Source organism: Pseudorca crassidens, chromosome 6 (assembly GCF_039906515.1).
Source record: "Pseudorca crassidens isolate mPseCra1 chromosome 6, mPseCra1.hap1, whole genome shotgun sequence".
Taxonomy (NCBI): domain Eukaryota; kingdom Metazoa; phylum Chordata; class Mammalia; order Artiodactyla; family Delphinidae; genus Pseudorca; species Pseudorca crassidens.
The window spans coordinates 30,744,524-30,762,403 of NC_090301.1; the positions used below are offsets into that span (position 1 = coordinate 30,744,524).

General features: G+C 38.9%; 1 protein-coding gene across 1 annotated transcript in view; it reads right to left on the reverse strand.

Moving 5' to 3' along the window:
• PARD3B (par-3 family cell polarity regulator beta) overlaps positions 1-17,880 on the reverse strand; it is a 1,041,103-nt gene that overhangs the window by 417,762 nt on the left and 605,461 nt on the right. The window contains exons 14-15 of the mRNA XM_067740882.1: positions 17,313-17,409; positions 7,470-7,585 (exon numbers count right to left, since the gene is read on the reverse strand). Of these exons, the coding sequence (XP_067596983.1) occupies positions 7,470-7,585; positions 17,313-17,409 (213 nt within the window). The remainder of the gene's footprint in view (positions 1-7,469; positions 7,586-17,312; positions 17,410-17,880) is intronic.

Below are 17,880 nucleotides of genomic sequence, written 5' to 3' on the forward strand. Positions count from 1 at the left end.
ACCAGGGCTCGAACCCATCTCCCCTGCATTGGCAGGCGGATTCTTAACCACTGTGCCACCAAGGAAGCCCTCTCATATGTCTCTTAAGTCACCTCTCTTCCAGGCAAGATACCTTTATTTCTTTCCACTGTTTTTCATCAGACATGGTTTCAAGGCCTCTCACCAATATCTGGATGCATCTACTCTGTTCTTGTCTTTATTAAAATACTGTAGCCAGAATTAAATACAGCATTCTATCCAGGTGGGTTATGGCCAGGCCAGGGTACAGTGGAACTGCTGTCTTCCTTAATCTGGTAACACGGAACTAGTTTTGGGGGTGGCCATGTCAGGCAAGAGCTAAAACACAGGGACACCTTCAGTAACTGTTATTATCCCAGGTCTCCTAAACTCTACACTCGTACAATTGATTTCTTTTAACCCGACTTCAGGACATTGCCTTTATCTTTCACCACCCTATCTAAACTAGGCTTGCCTCTCCCCAGTCTTCATCTTTACCTGAATTTGGCTTCAGAGAAATCATGTCTATCTGAAATTTTATTATTTATTTACTGCTATGCAACCTTATCATCTATTTACCCAACGAGAATGACAATACCGTAAGAGTGGAGGCTTTATCTTATCTACCTAGGTATTGCCTGGCATAGAGAAAGTATCCAATAAATGGCTGTTCAATGCATTCATCATCACTCGATAAATTCTATCTTCTTCAATTCTGAATAAATCATTTGAATGCTAATTCTGTCAGTCTATCATACTACCCAATTCTCTGAGACAACATCTATTGAAAATTTGGTAAGAACGCTTTTCATGTCTTCATCCAAGTTATATACCCAATATTCATCAAATTCTGTTGTTTTGTTAGAATATAACAAGAGGGCCCAAGTACAGAGTCTTATAGTATATGTTATTTAATTCCTTTCAGAGTGACAATGCACCTTAATTAGCACATTTTGGGAAAGGGCATCCTAATGCTATTACCTAGCTTAGTGCATAATTTGGTAAAAGTCTCAATCAGAAAACAAATGGAAATACCTTTATTAAGATCAATGTAAACTACATGTATAATATTTCCCTGATTTATCAGTCTAGAAATCCTATCAAAAAGGAAAGCAGACATTGGTTGTTTCAGAGACCCCAGCATTGAGGTGGCTAGTGACCACTTTCTTATTTTCCTTTTCATTTGACAAAGAGAAATCCTCCGAGAATTTCTACTAATTTCTACTCCTAATTTCTAATGATCAGGAATAGTCACTTTATAATCACAGTCCTCTTAGTGCACAGGGATGGATACAAAGTGTCTAGATTTCCTCTTGCTGGCAGCCATGCTTTTCCAGTGTGAACATCATTCTCTTGTGTGCATGAAGATAAAATTAACACAGGAACCGGTGGCTCTGCTTTCCACCTGACAGCTGTTACGTGCTGTAAACAATGGTCCACCACGCTTTCTTTTTCGTGCTCTAAAAATAGCTTGACTGTCTAACTTTTAAAAGTTTTGCAAGCCTCATCGTGTGCAGCTGCTTAACTCTTCCTACATTGATTCTTTTAGATTATTGTTACTCTTTCTTCACACCCTTTGCTTCTCTCTTTCTCTTCTCTACACAGCCAAGCTTAACAATTAGTTCTTAGAGTAGCCACACTTGTGCTTCAGATGCCTCTCCCGTTTCCTCTCTCTGAGATGAGTTATCATCATGTCAGTACTTCTTTTTGGGGATCTTCACTCTTGAGTTTCCCTTTCTTGTTAGGGTTGTCATCTAGGTATCTGCAGCAAGCACCATTTCTCTCATTTACTACTGAATCCTCAGCATGTAATGCACTTCCCGGCACACAGTAGGTACTCAAGAAACATTTGTTTAATCAATGAGTAAATATTCTCTGTAATTCCTTCATTTTGACTTCCTAAAGCTTAGGACATTCACCTGATTGTGTCCTTGAACTCTTCCTCATCTAATAGAGATGGTAGGTGCTTTCTTTTAGTATTACCATTAATTCTTCTTTACCAATCAGGTTGTTGTTTTTGTTTTTTTAATAAGTCAAAGTTATATCTTAAATAGTGGTACTCAATTCAGCTTTCACAATATCCAGAGGTATTACTTACTGATGGACAATAAAGAAGATCCCTGGATATAAATAAAAAGTTATATTAAAATATTATATGGCATCATATGATATATTTTAATTGATAAATCAGCATGACAGTTATCAGAATATACACTTTTATAAAAATTCTCCTGTGTATTCAGTGTTCAGGATTTTTGTCTTATTTCTGAGAATGCATATGAAGGTTCCTCACTATATAAAAAATAATTTTAAAAAGAAAGTATTAGAACAGTAGAATGGGTTTAATTAACTTTTTTCATGCCCATCTTCCATTGGATACTAGAGATATCTGACTGCCCTCTGAGAGGAATGCCTGATGTGTATGAAAGGGTTATATTCAAAACGTGACCCAAATCTTTTGTTGAAATGAGAAATCAGATTTATAATTTACTTCGACTGTGAATGCCTACCAACATTTCTATCTTAATACAAATTTCAGCAAGGAACTAGCAGATAATAAATTGCTGTATCACAGATCTTGAAAGAAAACCAATCTATCGTCTTGATTTTAGGGATAGTCATTCAAGACACACACAGTTTTAAGAGACTATGAGAAGTGGAATGTTAACAACCTTCATTGTCAGGAAACTTCCTAAAATTTCGTCCCAATGCCTCATGCATCACTTTAAGCTCATTTCCTCTCATTGAACAGAGGCAGGACAGCTGGTCAGCATCTTCCATCTGCACTGCCTTCAGCCTTCCTCTAACTGTGTTACACAACACCCTTCTGAAATGGGAGTAGGAGGTCAATTTGAAACAGGAGAGAAAACTCTCAGGAAAAAAATCTTGCGGGAAATAGCGTTTTAAACTTAACTTTGAATGGGGCTATAGATTAAGTCAGGGAATGGGCCAAAATACTGAAGTGCTGTTCCCTGAATAATTCAGACTAATTCTTAAATAGCATTCGGGGGTCATAAAACACCAGGCCTGGATATTGAAGATGTTTGTGCTTCATCAAAAAGTCTTTGAATGTGACTCTCTGGCATACTGCCAACAAGGTCAGCTCTTTGGGGGAAAACCCTATGCCAAAGGCCAAAGAGGCAGCTGTGTTACTCAGCTCCTGAGAGCTTCCAGCTCAACACCCACACAAGCTCAATTATGAACAAATTAAAGGGATCCAGACTGAACATAGTAATTCTGGTAATTTAAATAAATAGAGGAAAGTCTACAATTAGTAGGAAAAGATTGATTTTCTGGAAAACCCAGAAAATGACACCCTAACCCCTTTGAATAAGCATAGTTACATCTAATTATTTAAAAATAAATTCCCTTTATTCATCATTTTAATCATTTCTGATCTGACTTAAATGTGGCCACATGCACGCCAGCAAAATTACCCACAAATATCGAGGCAGAATAGCCTCAAAAAATCTATAACTTTTAGATATATAGGAATTAATGACCCTGAGTAAAATTATAATCAGAGTCTTACACCTACATTTTAGATCACATAGATAAATGCTGTTGCTCATTTCTACCTTCTTCAAATGCACAGAAAAATTTAGAGTCATTCAGAAAGAATCAAAGATTCAATACTGGGGAATCTATTAAAATAACTCACTATATTAATAGAATAAAGAACAAAATACACATGATCATCCTGTATAGATTCTTAAAATCACTTAATAAAATTCAACATCCATTCCTGATTAAACAAAGTGAGGAAATAAAAAAACTTTTCAAGAAGCTAGGAACACAAAGAAACTTGTTTAAATTGATCAAAACATTTCTATCAGGAACCAAGAGCAAACCTCATAAATTAATGGGCACACCCATGGTAGAAGCATTCCTCTTTAATCTTTAAATTCATTTTTGATGAGCTGATCTCAAGTTCATGTGGGAGAATAAATGCATGTGAAGGGCCAAAGTAATTTTACAAAAGAAGAAAAAACAGAGGACGATAGCTCTATAAGTTATCAGAATACAGTGTAGTCAGATGACAATTGAAACAGGGTGATACTGGCATGGGACAGACCAATGTATCAATAGAACAGCATGTCTAGAAATCACCCTATGTATGAAAGGGAATTTAGTATTCAATGTGACTGCATTCCAAATTAATGGGGGAAGGACATAAAAGTCAGTAAATTATGAATAATTTGCCTATTTACATGGAGAAAAATTTTTCCACCTCATAAACCATGAATAAAATTATTGCTAAACATGGAAAAAAAACCACCAAGCCTTTAAATGTACAAGAAAATAAATGAGATAAATAAAACCAAACAGTCATGAAGGAAAAGATGGAAATATTTGACTATAAGACTAAAGCCTTTTTTATAGTAGAGGATATCACAATCAAACTAAGAAGACAAATAATAGATTGCAAAAGTTATTTATAACATACATAACAATAGTTTAAAGATGAAAAAGAATTAACAAATGGAAACATTTTCGGCAAAGAATATGAATAAACAAATCATAGAATAAAGAATAAGAAATACAAATGCACCAAACCCCCTTATCCAAACCAAAAGATACAAACTCTCAAGTAAGTCCAAATTTAATCAAAAGGGGAAAAGTAAATAATAAATCAAGATTCATTCATATAACATAACACTATACAACACTATACAACACTATACAATTATCCAAACCAAAAGATACAAACTCTCAAGTAAGTCCAAATTTAATCAAAAGGGGAAAAGTAAATAATAAATCAAGATTCATTCATATAACATAACACTATACAATTAGTATAAAGAAACACAACGTGTCACAGAGATGTCTGTACATAGATGGAATGGCAATTAGGTAGAGTACTTTCTATAAGGATATACATAGCAAACTAAAATTTTCTATAAGGATATACATAGCAAACTAAAATCATGTTTGTATCTCGGAAGTAAAAGAAGGAGATGGGGATGAGAAGTCTTTATTTTTCACAATAAGAACCGTCTGTCTTTGGAAACATAAGTGAAAAGAAAGAAATGGAACCCACTCACCTTTAAAATAATTTGAACATAATATGCAAATGAAAATACTAGCTTAGACTCAGCAGCAAAAATGAAACAAATCAAAACAAAGAAGGTACCAATGAGGCTTATTAGCCTTTGAAGAAGTTTAAAGGCTTTATAAAGGAGGAATATCCAACATAAATTATGCAGTAAATAGGAGGTTTATCTTTTTCATTTTGAACATATGAAATTGCTGTTTTTCTAGGTCAAACACAATCAAGTAGCCCTAATTTGCTGTTCAACCTAAATACCTCAATTTTTTTAAACTTTTTGAAGAATGGATCTTGACCCCGAGAGGATTATTCCTCTAAGCACAGTCACCAACCTTTTTATCAAATATATTCATTCCTTATGTTGGCCCAGTGCCATATATGGAAAACTAAACTACTTACAATATCTTTTTCATCTAATCAAACAGGGAAGACACTTCCAAATGTTTACCATTCTGGTACCGCCTGAGCTTATTCATTGAGAAAAAACAACATACGTATTGAGCTCACTCAATTGTTCTGAGAATAGGGGTTCAGAATGGCCCTAGAACGTTGACCTCAGAGCCCTCTGAAAGACTGTTAGCTTTAATTTGGCTTTTCCTGGAAGGGATCAAACTTTGATAGTTTCTTACAAAATGCTTTTACAAAAGGCTATTTTTGAGGCTATTTTTTCTTACAAAATGCTTTTATAGCACATTTTACCACTTGTGCTGTATGGTGCACATACCAGTGCTTGTGCTGTATGGTGCATTTAAACCAATGTTTGATACCTGTATCCTGAAGACAAGAGCTCATGATCTTCGCCCAACTATGTAAAACTGAACAAACATTACTATTGTCATTTATGTTATAAGTACAATAAAATGCAAAGGGTGACTGCTAACTATTCATATTTTGCAAGGGCTATTTCATTCTAAACGAGAACATTTCTCAGAAACAAAATTTTCAGTAACAAGAAATGGAAACAGAAAAACTGTTTCTGGACATGGCTTAGGTTTTGTTTTTATGGAACTGATATAATTTTCTTCTTTCTTAAAATGGATGCTATTTTTTTCTTTTGCAGAGACTTTTAAAAACCGCACTACTGGCTACTTATTTTTTTTTTAATTAAATGAGGAAAAGAGTAATATATTTCTCACCCCAAATTGAGAGCAGTTTTTACGCATTCATCTTCTTTACAGAGAAATTGGGAAGACAGGACAGGAAATATTTATCAAGCACTCTATAAAAACAAATTGCTCCTTAAATTATTAGTAGTAATCTGTGTCACTGTCACACATTATTCCTTTGGTCAGAGGTTCACGCTTGAGAAAATACCCCTTTTTGACCAGTGCTCGAGACAGCTTCCTTATTAAGGCTTTCTGTCAGTCTCTTACTATAAGTGATTAGAGCAAATGTATCCCAGCGATCTAGTTAATTTATAGAAAATAGAATCAACTTCTCTTTTTTCATCGTGACTGAACATCTTTTTGAACTCCTATAAATGAGTAACAGATAAGCACTATTTATCAGATTGTTTCATGGAACACACAGTTTTGATTATTCCATTTTCTTGGTGCTACTAATGAAATATGTAATATGCTTCGGAAAACAAACAAACAAACAAAAAAGACATTGGCAAAGTTTGGCCTCTGAGCATTCAGGAAGCAGTGAATATTTTGCTGAGAAGTTATTTTGCACCAGCATCCTATTCCAATAGTTCTCTCTCTCTAAGGACCCATGGGAGTGCAACAATGTGCTTGGATATCTGAGATGTCTTCCGGGATCTCACATTCCAGAGCCTGGAGAACAGAGTTTGCAGGGACCCTTGCTCTGCCCTGGCAGCCAACAGTCACCCAGAAATTCCTTGTAGGACTCAGAATCTCACTGAGGTTGTCTGGGCACGAAACCAAAGTACCTTGACTCCCTCAATCTGGCAAACCCAGGGACCCCTCTTCCCTCTGGTATTACAGGATTTGGAGATGGGCACTTATAGAGATAGACCTTCTCCACTGCCGCCATCTCCATCCATTGCACAGAGAGATGGGATGCCCTGTAGAAGAGGATTCATTGAACTGCCTTATCTTCCCAGGCCCTGCAACAGGTATGTACATGAGAAACAGAAGAACACTTGCAGAGGTGAGAGTACAAACGTAAAGGCAGGTGAGTTAAAGATGCTTAATGGCATTCAGATCCTCCAGAAAGAATACTCCTATTTTTCTGACCTATACATAAAAATGTCACTTATCCCTCTTTTAAAAAGCGGTAATTACGATTAAATGTGTGAGAGGAGACAGGAAGATAGGATGACCAATATCCCCTCTTCCAAGTTTCAGCAAACCCCGCCCCCTAAGGTTGGAGTTGAAGAAACAACGGCAGGACATTCAAGAAGATAGATGGGCTGAGGCTGGACAGTTGACCTGGATGTCACCTCACCCTCACTTACCAAGGTCCATGCTCTTTGAGGCTTTCAGATTCATTGATTCAGGCTGCCTGGCTGGTGTCACAGATCTAAAGTTGAGGCGCTGATCCGGAAAAAATACTGCTGAATCCACCCCAGAGCTGCAGAAAGATGCCATAGGCCATATTTAGGTTTAGAATAAAATCTTATTTTTTATTCAGCAGTTCTCATTTTGAATACAGCCCCTCATCGCTCCCTCTGCAGCTCCCTCTCCCATTGCAGAGCACAGGCTCCGGACGCGCAGGCTCAGCGGCCATGGCTCACGGGCCCAGCCGCTCCGCGGCATGTGGGATCTTCCCGGACCGGGGCACGAACCCGCGTCCCCTGCATCGGCAGGCGGACTCTCAACCACTGCGCCACCAGGGAAGCCCCAACCAGGCATTTTCAACCACTTCGTGAACCTCAGGTTTCTTTTACGAGATACAGCAACTCTGTTTTCATGCATTTTATCATATTCTGCAATTTAAATAATATTCTCTGGCTAATACCATGTTTTCCTCTTCACTGATTTCTGCCAGTTGGGATCCTGCTATACAATATATAACTTTAAGTGGGCAAAGCAAACCCACAAAGCACTGGTGCTTCAAAGGATGTCACTAGATAGCAGCAGAGCCTAAAGGCAGGTTAAGAGAGATCTGTGGGCTAAGAACGCCCTTCCTTTAAAAACAAGTGTAAGGGTTGTATCCTTTCTAGAAAACCATTCTGTTGAATGACTAATGGCTGCCGTAGTTTGGTTTTCTACTTTATTTAGGTCTATTTTCTAAAACTAATGTTAATGCTGAGCAAATAGTCTGCTCATCAATAATACCAACAGGAAGTAACAGGAAAAGCACAGCCGACAATTTAGACAAAAGATACATCAAATGCCCATTATAGGCTTCCTAGTACTTGTAATCTCAAAGAATTCCATTTCTGAGGAATATTTTATTTATTTTGCTTGAGGATGGAGATTATATAAGGGAATTACAGACAATGCCTCATTTCTTGATCTAGAAATAAATTATATTTATATACTTTTCATGAATTAAATTACAGCCACTTTACTCTCCCTTGGTACATGTATTTACAAAGTAAATATGGTAGCTCGTTTCAACACAACTTTAATCTTAAATACAGTAAAAACTCAAATCAAGTATCCTCGGTAAATCTGAAAGTACTGAGGTTGAATTTTTTTCAAATGGTTGGGATTTGACATTGTAAAAAATAAAATAACCCCCAAATTCAACTGTCATGAATGAGAATCCTTATAAAATGTACTGGGGAATCTCGATTTCTTAACCAAATACACCAAAATAAGTTTCATCTTTTCTTGAAACTTATTAGTCATGTATATTTAGTATTGCCTTGCAGCAATAATAATATTGCTGAATGAATGGGCCTCTGTTATTGTAATAGAGTGTAATATAGTATAATACAGCACAGCATTCAAAAGCACAGACTCCAGAGCAGGTCTGCCCATTTCTAAATCCTGGCTCTGCTCCTTACTAGCTGTGGGACTGGGCAAGTTATTGAACCTCTCTGTGCTTCCATTTTCTTATGTATAAAATGGGTATAATTACACTTCCTACCTCCTAGGGTTGGCATCAGATAAAATGAGTTACAAAGATTTGCAAAGTAAGGAGAATAGTGTCTGGTGCAGAGTAAGTGCTGTAGAAACATTTAGGAAACAAACAGATAAACACATAGACCTTCTTTAGCTTCCCAAATGACTAAGTTTCTGCTTTTCAAGTTATCCAAGTTTTTTTTACAGTTTTTTTGCCTTCTCTGTTTTTGTCAGACTCTCTGTGGGCTTGTGACTAAGAGCCCTTCTCTCCTTCTGTTTAGAAGGAATGATGTTTAGGGCCCTGGGCTTGGGAGCGAGATGCTAGGGTGGGTGGCCTCAATTTACTAGTGCATAAAATGGACACAGTGTATAGCACAGGGTACTACATTCAATAGCGTGTAATAAACCATAATGGAAAAGAATTTTTTAAAATTGGACAGTAATAGAATTTACTTAAGAAAGCTATTGTAAGTATGAAATAAACTAAGATACGTTAAATACTGACAATAGTACCTAGCACACAGTAAGAGCTCAACAAAGTAAGCTATTAATCCTTTCCTTTGTTTCTGTAGGTTAGAGTGGTGGTCTTTGAATGAGGGCCTGAGGCACTCTCCAGCAAAGAAATTATACAATCTGCCCTCCGTATCCTCAGGTACGGCATTCAAGGATCACCCAAACTGGGATCAAAAATATTCAGAAAAAAAAATTCCAGAAAGTTCCAAAAAGCAAAACTTGAACTTTTCATGCCCTGGCAACTATTTACATAGCATCTACATTGTATTAAGTGATTTGAAGTATACGGGAGGATGTTATATGCAAATACTATAGCATTTTATACCACGGACTTGAGCATCTGCAGCTTTCGGTATCCGCGGGGGTCCTGGAACAAAAACTCCTCATAGATACCGAGGGACAACTGTACATTTTTTCATGAAAATTTCCTCAAGAAGCTTAAATCAACTCTTTAGAATTATGAAGCTTTTTCTTTTCTTTCTTTCTTTCTTTTTTTTGGCTTCTTTCTTGGTGTCTGGTTACATGCTCAATAAAGAAAGCTACCGACATAAGGCATATTAGATGTGGTATCTAGTGGTAGTGGACAAATATGTCAATTGTAAACAAAAATCCTGACCTGCTAGTGCTGTTGACACTGGCTTGGCATAATAGCAATATTTTAATTGTTTTAGCCCACTTTAAAGAAGAATTCTGAGATGCCATGGTGAATATGAGCTTCCCCCTGAGCATTGATGTTTTGCAAGCACTTGCCTTTAAATGTGTTACTCAACCTTTATTTGCACTTAGTTTTTCATCCTTTGATCTCTTGTGATGACATGGTTTTAAGTGTCAGAGAGACTCATGGCCTTCATGGAACCAGTGAATTTAAGAGCTGGAAGACCTTAAAGGTCACCTCATCTAACTCTTCATCTTGTAGATAAGACACTGAGGCCCAAAGAGGAGACTGATGTTCCAAGGTCACGCAGCTGGCCAGTGCCAAAGCCAGGACCAGATTGTGGTTTCTTGAACTCTTCCCAGAGCTGTAAAAGCTTTGGCTAAAATGGTGGCTAGCCTGGGACACAGGTTGTTGCTGATCTTGAGCCTACGGAAATCAGACTTTTCCCTCTTACTGCAGTTTCATGCGCACTCTCTCATGCAGCTTGCATTTTAGGTTAGTTTTTTGTTTCAACAGTGGTTCATATCATGAAATAAAAGAAAATTAAAGGGTTAATCAAAATAGATGCCACGTTATAATGAGTACCTTTAGGGAGGAGGTTTAGAACCAACATGAATATTCCTCATTAAAACAGCTCACGCTGGGCTTCCCTGGTGGTGCAGTGGTTGAGAGTCCGCCTGCCGATGCAGGGGACGCGGGTTCGTGCCCTGGTCCAGGAAGATCCCACATGCCGCGGAGCGGCTGGGCCCGTGGGCCGTGGCTGCTGAGCCTGCGCGTCCGGAGCCTGTGCTCCGCAACGGGAGGGGCCACGTCAGTGAGAGGCCCACGTACCGCAAAAAACAAAAAAAAACAAAAAAAAACAAAAAAAAACAGCTCACGCTGCATTTAAAGTGCTCTGCTCAAGGCAGACTATGGGAATCTACCCAACTCAGTAATGTTTTGGTTAATCTACTTTATTGTTTTATTTAGTTATTTATTAGCTTGGTTTCTTTTCTTTTTTTTTTTTTTTTGATGTGGACCATTTTTAAGGTCTTTATTGAATTTGTTACAATATTGCTTCTGTTTTATGTTTTGGGTTTTTGGCCGTGAGGCATGTGGGATCTTAGCTCCCTGACCAGGGATTGAACCCGCACCCCCTGCAATGGAAGGCGAAGTCTTAACCACTGGACCGCCAGGGAAATCCCCACTTGACTGTTTTAGAATACTTTACCAAACCAGGCATTACGTGACAAATTAAGAATAAGAACTCAAATTTTCCCAAACTCTTGAGAAACAATTACCCCCATTCCCATTGAAAAAACAAGATGACAATGCAATAACATGATGTGGAGACACCATCAAAGATGATCAAAGAAAATAAAAAGCTGCTTTGTACATATGAATGTAACATATATTCATATACGTGTTTGTATATATACATATGCATACCTGGATATGTCCACTAAATTGATCATGGTGATATGTACCTCTGTTAGCATTGTTTTGAACATGGCCAAGTGTACACTTTGAAAACCTTCAATAAAAGGACCCCTCTTGCCATGGTACAAAATGGAAACAAGGTTGATAACAGATTGGCAAATATTTAAGGAAGGAAGGAAGTGTAATATGAGACACGATGTGATTGGAGCCAATGTGAACTTCCAATGTACTTGAATAATGAGTATAGTACTGAGCTGGTTAATGTGAAAATACCGTAGACACATACATTAGACTAGTAAAACAGTTTGTAATTTTATGCTACATATTGGAAGTTTTTGGAGTGAGAGGGTGACACAATGATTAACTATAAAACATGGCATATTTTAATTTTGAAGGCAGTTAGCATGTGCTCATGGCTGAATGGGCTGCAGCGGAAGCTGTAAGTTGACAGCAGGCCAAAGACGTGTCTTAGATAAAGACTGTATTTCCCCCATGAACAACCAGGGAATCTATCAAAGAGAAATGATATTCAATGTCAAATTATGCTGCCTAATGAATAAATAAGGGTAGCGTGAAACATATGCCAATGTCCTGAATATAGTGACAAATCAGGAATGGGAAAGACATAGAAGACCCCCCAGGAATGTTCAAGGAGAACTGTCTGAAATAAAAAGGCAGGGGAAGGTTTTGAGGGGCATGTCTGAAGTCTCAGGTGGCCACGGACCAGCTTCAATGATTGGCTGCTCTGAATAAGAGTAGATGCAGGTCACATGTATGAAAGAAAGAGAGACGGAAAGAGCAGAACTGAGAGAGAACCAAGAGGGAGGGAAAATATGAACATGTAGGGAATAACCAAATGTTGTCTGAACAGCTAATCAAATTCAGTATATTCTGTCTGCTGGTGATTTGTCTTAAACTCTCCCTGAGACATCACAGTAAAAAATGCATTTCCTTTATATATATAATATGCATATAATATATACTTATATCATATAATATATATAAAGGAAATATATTAAATATATATTTTTAAATTTAGACACTCATATTCTAAATGTTTGTCAAATAATTATTGACATAATAGTACAAATAAGTTCAGTAAGTTCCTGATTTCATTTTGGTTCAAAGTACAGGCATAAGTTTAGTTTGATCTAATTTGTTTTTCACTTCTCATGAATTAGTAGTTTTCTGTTTCACAAGACTGGTTCCATCCCTTAAAAGCACTACTTTTCCCTTTCAGGGGGGCTTTTAACTTTTTTTTTTTTTAAGACAGGACAGCCTCCTTTGCTCAGCCCTCCTGGCTCCCTTCCAATGCTTCCTCCACTGTAAGTTTCCAACATGCAAACCCCCACTGCTGCTGGTCACCTAGGCAACACAGCAGTTTGCAGGATGGTGCAGGTCACAGGACCCTAGGAGAGGGAGAGGGAGGGGGAGGGAGGGAGGGAGGGAAGGAGAGAGGAGGGAGGGGGGAAGGGGAGGGGGAGGGGGGAGAGGGAGAGAGAGAGAGATTCAAAGCTTTAGATTTGTTCCTTCCATTCCAAAAATGTCTTTGACTCTGTCCCTTCCTCTCCAGCTATGCTGCTCCTCCCTTCATTCAAGCCCCTCTCCTCTCTTGCTGGTTGTCCCAGACTAGTATCCTTGTCTATGGTTTCCCTTAGCCATTTATTCTCCACAAGTGAACTCACTTAACATGATATTGTCAGGCTTCAAAGCCTTCAATGCTTCTCCACTGCTCTCTGGAGAAGCATGGCGCTCACAGAGCATGGCAGACAATGCCCTTCCTGTAGATTCTTTCCCCAGATACTATGTTTTAGCCACGTTGAACACACTGCATTTTCCCTCTCCCATCATGTGGTTCTCCTAACCTAAGTTGCCCTTCCCACCTCTTTTCTGCCTAGTAAGTTCCTTTCTATCCTTCAAGAAACCTTTCAAACACTACCTCTCCTGTAAAAAACCTTCCTTGACACCTACAGACAGAGTTAGTGGCTTTTTCTTCTAGGCTCCAATGACATTTTGTATCTCATGCTCAGCAGGCTGCTTGCTAATTATCTGTGTGTCTGTCTCTTCAAGGGGACACTGCATTCCTTGCGGGCAGGGATGCTTCCAACCCATTCCAGTACCTTCTACGGCGCCCAGTTTAGAGTTCCATAAATAATTTTGAATGGATGAGTGAGCACATGAATGACAATGATCAAAAGAAGACTTAAGACTGAGAAAAAGTTATACTTTTGATTGAAAGGAGATTACTGTCAATGTTAAAAAGAGCAGCTCTAGAAAAGGGTGAGAATGGAAGCCTAAACAGCGAGTTAGGGAGGGAGAGGGGGAAAAGGAAGTTGCTGGTTCACATCATGTGATGAAGATTTACAGCAGTGAGAGCCAATATAAGCTGTTTTTCAAGATCGTGGAGAAACATGCTTTCCTGAAAAGGGAAGGGAAGAAATATGTGGCGACACGGAAGCAGCCAAAAAGGCAGTTGCTAATTCTCAATGATTCTAGCTCTGCAATATCTCTCAACTACCTCTGTCCCCTGAAAGGTTCCCACCCGAGAAAGTTTCTCCCCAACCTCCCCAGCACAGGTCCTCAGTAAGTTTCACTGCCATGGCCCCAGGAGGTATCCACAGAGCCTCTGGCTTCTACCAGATATTAACTCTCCTCCATTTATCTAATCCTTGGGGGTTTGCTTTTTTTTGTTTGTTTTATTCAAACAGAAAGTCACAAAAATTATAATCCTTGTTGTACACAACTAAAACCCAATCTTACCTGCTGAACTCCCACAGTAAGATTTTACTATCTACCAAATGAAGTCTGATCTCCTTATCCTTGCTTTTTGGGCATGATCATCTGGCCAATCGGCCACGATAGAAGTTGCACAAATCAACTTACTTTCCTACCTCCATCTGTTCCTTCTGCCTTTGCCTCTCTCTGAAATTCTCTTCCTTCTGGGGCTCTTTTCATGTCCATGCTCCTATTCATATTTTAGGGTTCAGCTCAAGTATCACTTTTCCCCCTAACATTTTCCCTGCTTCCTGTACTTGGGAATATTCTCCTTTCTCTGCCTCAGCAGCTCAGGGCATTTTATCTATGTCTTCTGGTAAATATCACTTTGTACCCTGTGTTCTCGTTTGTCACTTTTACCTATTAGCCTACCATCGTCTTGAGGCTAGGGTTTCCTTTTGGGCTCTTGGACCCAATCTTAACAAGTGTTGGGGGGTGGGGAGCGAGGAGCTCTCCCATATTTCCAATAATTCTAGGACAGCAGCAGGGTTTTGGAGAACTCAACTAAATTCTGACACTATCTACCTGACACAGATCCCACACGTTGAGGGCTCAGTCCTATACGACTGCCCCCCATACTCCACCTCAGATGCCAGTTTCAAGCTCAGGTTGTCACCTGTGCTTCAGACTGATGGGCTACAGATTGGAGGTTCCACAGACCCCTTCTTGAACTTCAGACACCAGTCACAAGTCCAGGTTGTTACCTCTACTTCTGACCAACTGGCTATAAATCAGAGGTGCCCTAGACCCCTCCTTGGGTTCGATTAGTTTTTGATAGTGGCTCTCAGAACTCAGAGAAACATGTTACTTACTAGATCACTGGTTTACTGTAAAAGAATATAACTCAGGAACCGCCGTATGTAGAGCTTCCCAGGGCAAAGTATGTGAGAAGAGGCTCCGAGCTTCTATGCTCTCTCTGAGTGTGCCCCTCTCCCCACATCTCCACATGTTCACCAACCCAGAAGGTCTCCAAACCCTGTCCTTTTGGGTTCTTATGGAGGCTTCATTACAGAGGCAAGATAGATTACATCACTGGCCACTGTCAACTGATTCAAGGCCCATCTCTCTGGATGGGACTGAAAGTTCCAACCCTCTAAGCACAAGACGGGCTCCACTGGCAACCAGCCCCTTCATTAACATAACATGACACCTTAATCAGTCTCAATACGGAGGAAATTCCAAGGTTTTTAGGGGTCAGTGCCAGAAATGGGATTAAGGCCAAATACATTGATCTTATGAATACAATACTACAGGTTTATATCTGCTTTATCTCTGCACTATTCCAGCAGGCCTGTGCATATACGCTGGCTAAACAGTAAGGTAGGATGAGTGAAATTATTTTTAAAATGGATTTTTTTAACATCTTTATTGGAGTATAATTGCTTTACAATGGGGTGTTAGTTTCTGCTGTAGAGCAAAGTGAATCAGCTATACATATACATATATCCCCATATCTCCTCCCTCTTGCGTCTCCCTCCCACCCTCCCTATCCCATCTTCTAGGTGGTCACAAAGCTCGGAGCTGATCTCCCTGTGCTATGCGGCTGCTTCCCACTAGCTATCTATTTTACATTTGGTAGTGTGTGTAAGTCCATGCTACTCTCTCACTTCGTCCCAGCTTACCCTTCCCCCTCCCCATGTCCTCAAGTCCTAAAATGGATTTTTTAATGCTACCAAACTCATTTTTGATTCAGGATTGAGGCAAGCAATGCAAATAAGCATGCAAAATTAAAAATGTCCAGACTTTTGCTCAAGAAACCCCCAGAGATACTGATCTAGAACATTATTGTGATTATCAATCTAGTTCAAGAAGCTGTATTTGAGTAAAAAAGTTGACTTCAAAAATGTAGAAGTCGGAGATAGGTAAATATAGGTAAGCTTCTGGCTAATAGAGTTAGCTGTACTCTTGTTGTATTGTTTTATTTTTAGCAGATTGTAAAAAACAAAACAAAACAAAAACCATAATAGTGATGTTTGAAAGAAAACAGCATTGCTGCAAGAAAAATGAAAAAACTTCACAGGATTATCATGGGACAAGAATGGAATGAAATATCCAGTTTTTAACAGCCATAATAAATACAGAAAATAGCAAAGGGACAAGTTAATGATTTTTAAAACTCATCAGAAGAACAAAATCTATGAATTCTACTAGTCAAATGGTGTGTATGTTAGTAAATCTCTCTCTCTCATGCTTGTGTGATTCTAAAAAAATATTGATTTTTTGGTTTCTATTAAAGAATGGATATAATATTGGGCTCTTTTCAACAGTTTAGATTATATATGGTGCTGTTTTAATTTTTAGATTCCATTAACTTTCTTGGAACATCTATTTTTAAAATACCTTTAGGGTTGCCAACTGCAAATAAGAAAGAAAAAAAGCTTTATGTCTTCTCAGTTTTGTTTCATACCTTCCCATATAACTGGTTTTTATTGAGTTCCACCTCTCTAGTTTTTAACTTGGTAAAAGAAAATTCATCAATTTTCTCATATATCTTAATAAGATATGATGAATCTTAAATTCCAGGAAGCAAAAATGAACAATCTGAGGTATTAATATTAGCTATGAGAAGTTTTCGCTGGAAAGGAATTACAGATACTATGAGATTTCCATCCTGTAAAGAACGAGAGTTACAATAAGGTTGCTGGGTTTTCCCAGAAAAACCATACCGCGGAATATTTATGGTATATCACTTTTTTTTTTTTTTTTGCGGTACGTGGGCCTCTCACTGTTGTGGCCTCTCCCGTTGCAGAGCACAGGCTCCGGACGCGCAGGCTCAGCGGCCATGGCTCACGGGCCCAGCCGCTCCGCGGCATGTGGGATCCTCCCGGACCGGGGCACGAACCTGCGTCCCCTGCATCGGCAGGCGGACTCTCAACCACTGCACCACCAGGAAAGCCCCTATGATATATCATTTTATCGATACCTGTGGCTGTAATCTTCAAGGCCCAATTCCAGAACGGGATGTGGTGGAGGAGGAGGTCCTCCGCTCTCAGCCCATCCGTCATTGGGAAGCAACAGCTCTATAAGCAAAGAACAAATAAAGCTGTAGTAAACAGGAGGCAGAACCGTCCAGCGCCTGGTTTTGTTTCAGTCCATCTCTCAGACATAATTTTCACCAACACAGAAACCAGCCTTGAAACAAATAAGTCCTCACACAGCACTGAAGGATTCATATGCACGCTAATACAGCCTGTACGGGGAAATGTAAGCCTGATAATGTGACTTGCTGGCAGCCCCTGGCAAGTGAAGTCCTTGCATCTTAACTACCTTTTCCCACCTGGGAAGGGTTGACACATATTCACTGCCTGTGATTTGTAGAAGATTAACAAGCCATTTCTTTTATGACAATGTTTTTGTAAACAAGACTCTATAATGAATGCTCTGGATTAAATGGTGATTTAAGCATTTGCCTCAGTGACAAAAAGTACTTAAAAAAAACATGAGATACAGTATATCTACTCACCATTTAGACACCATAGAGGTAAAAATAT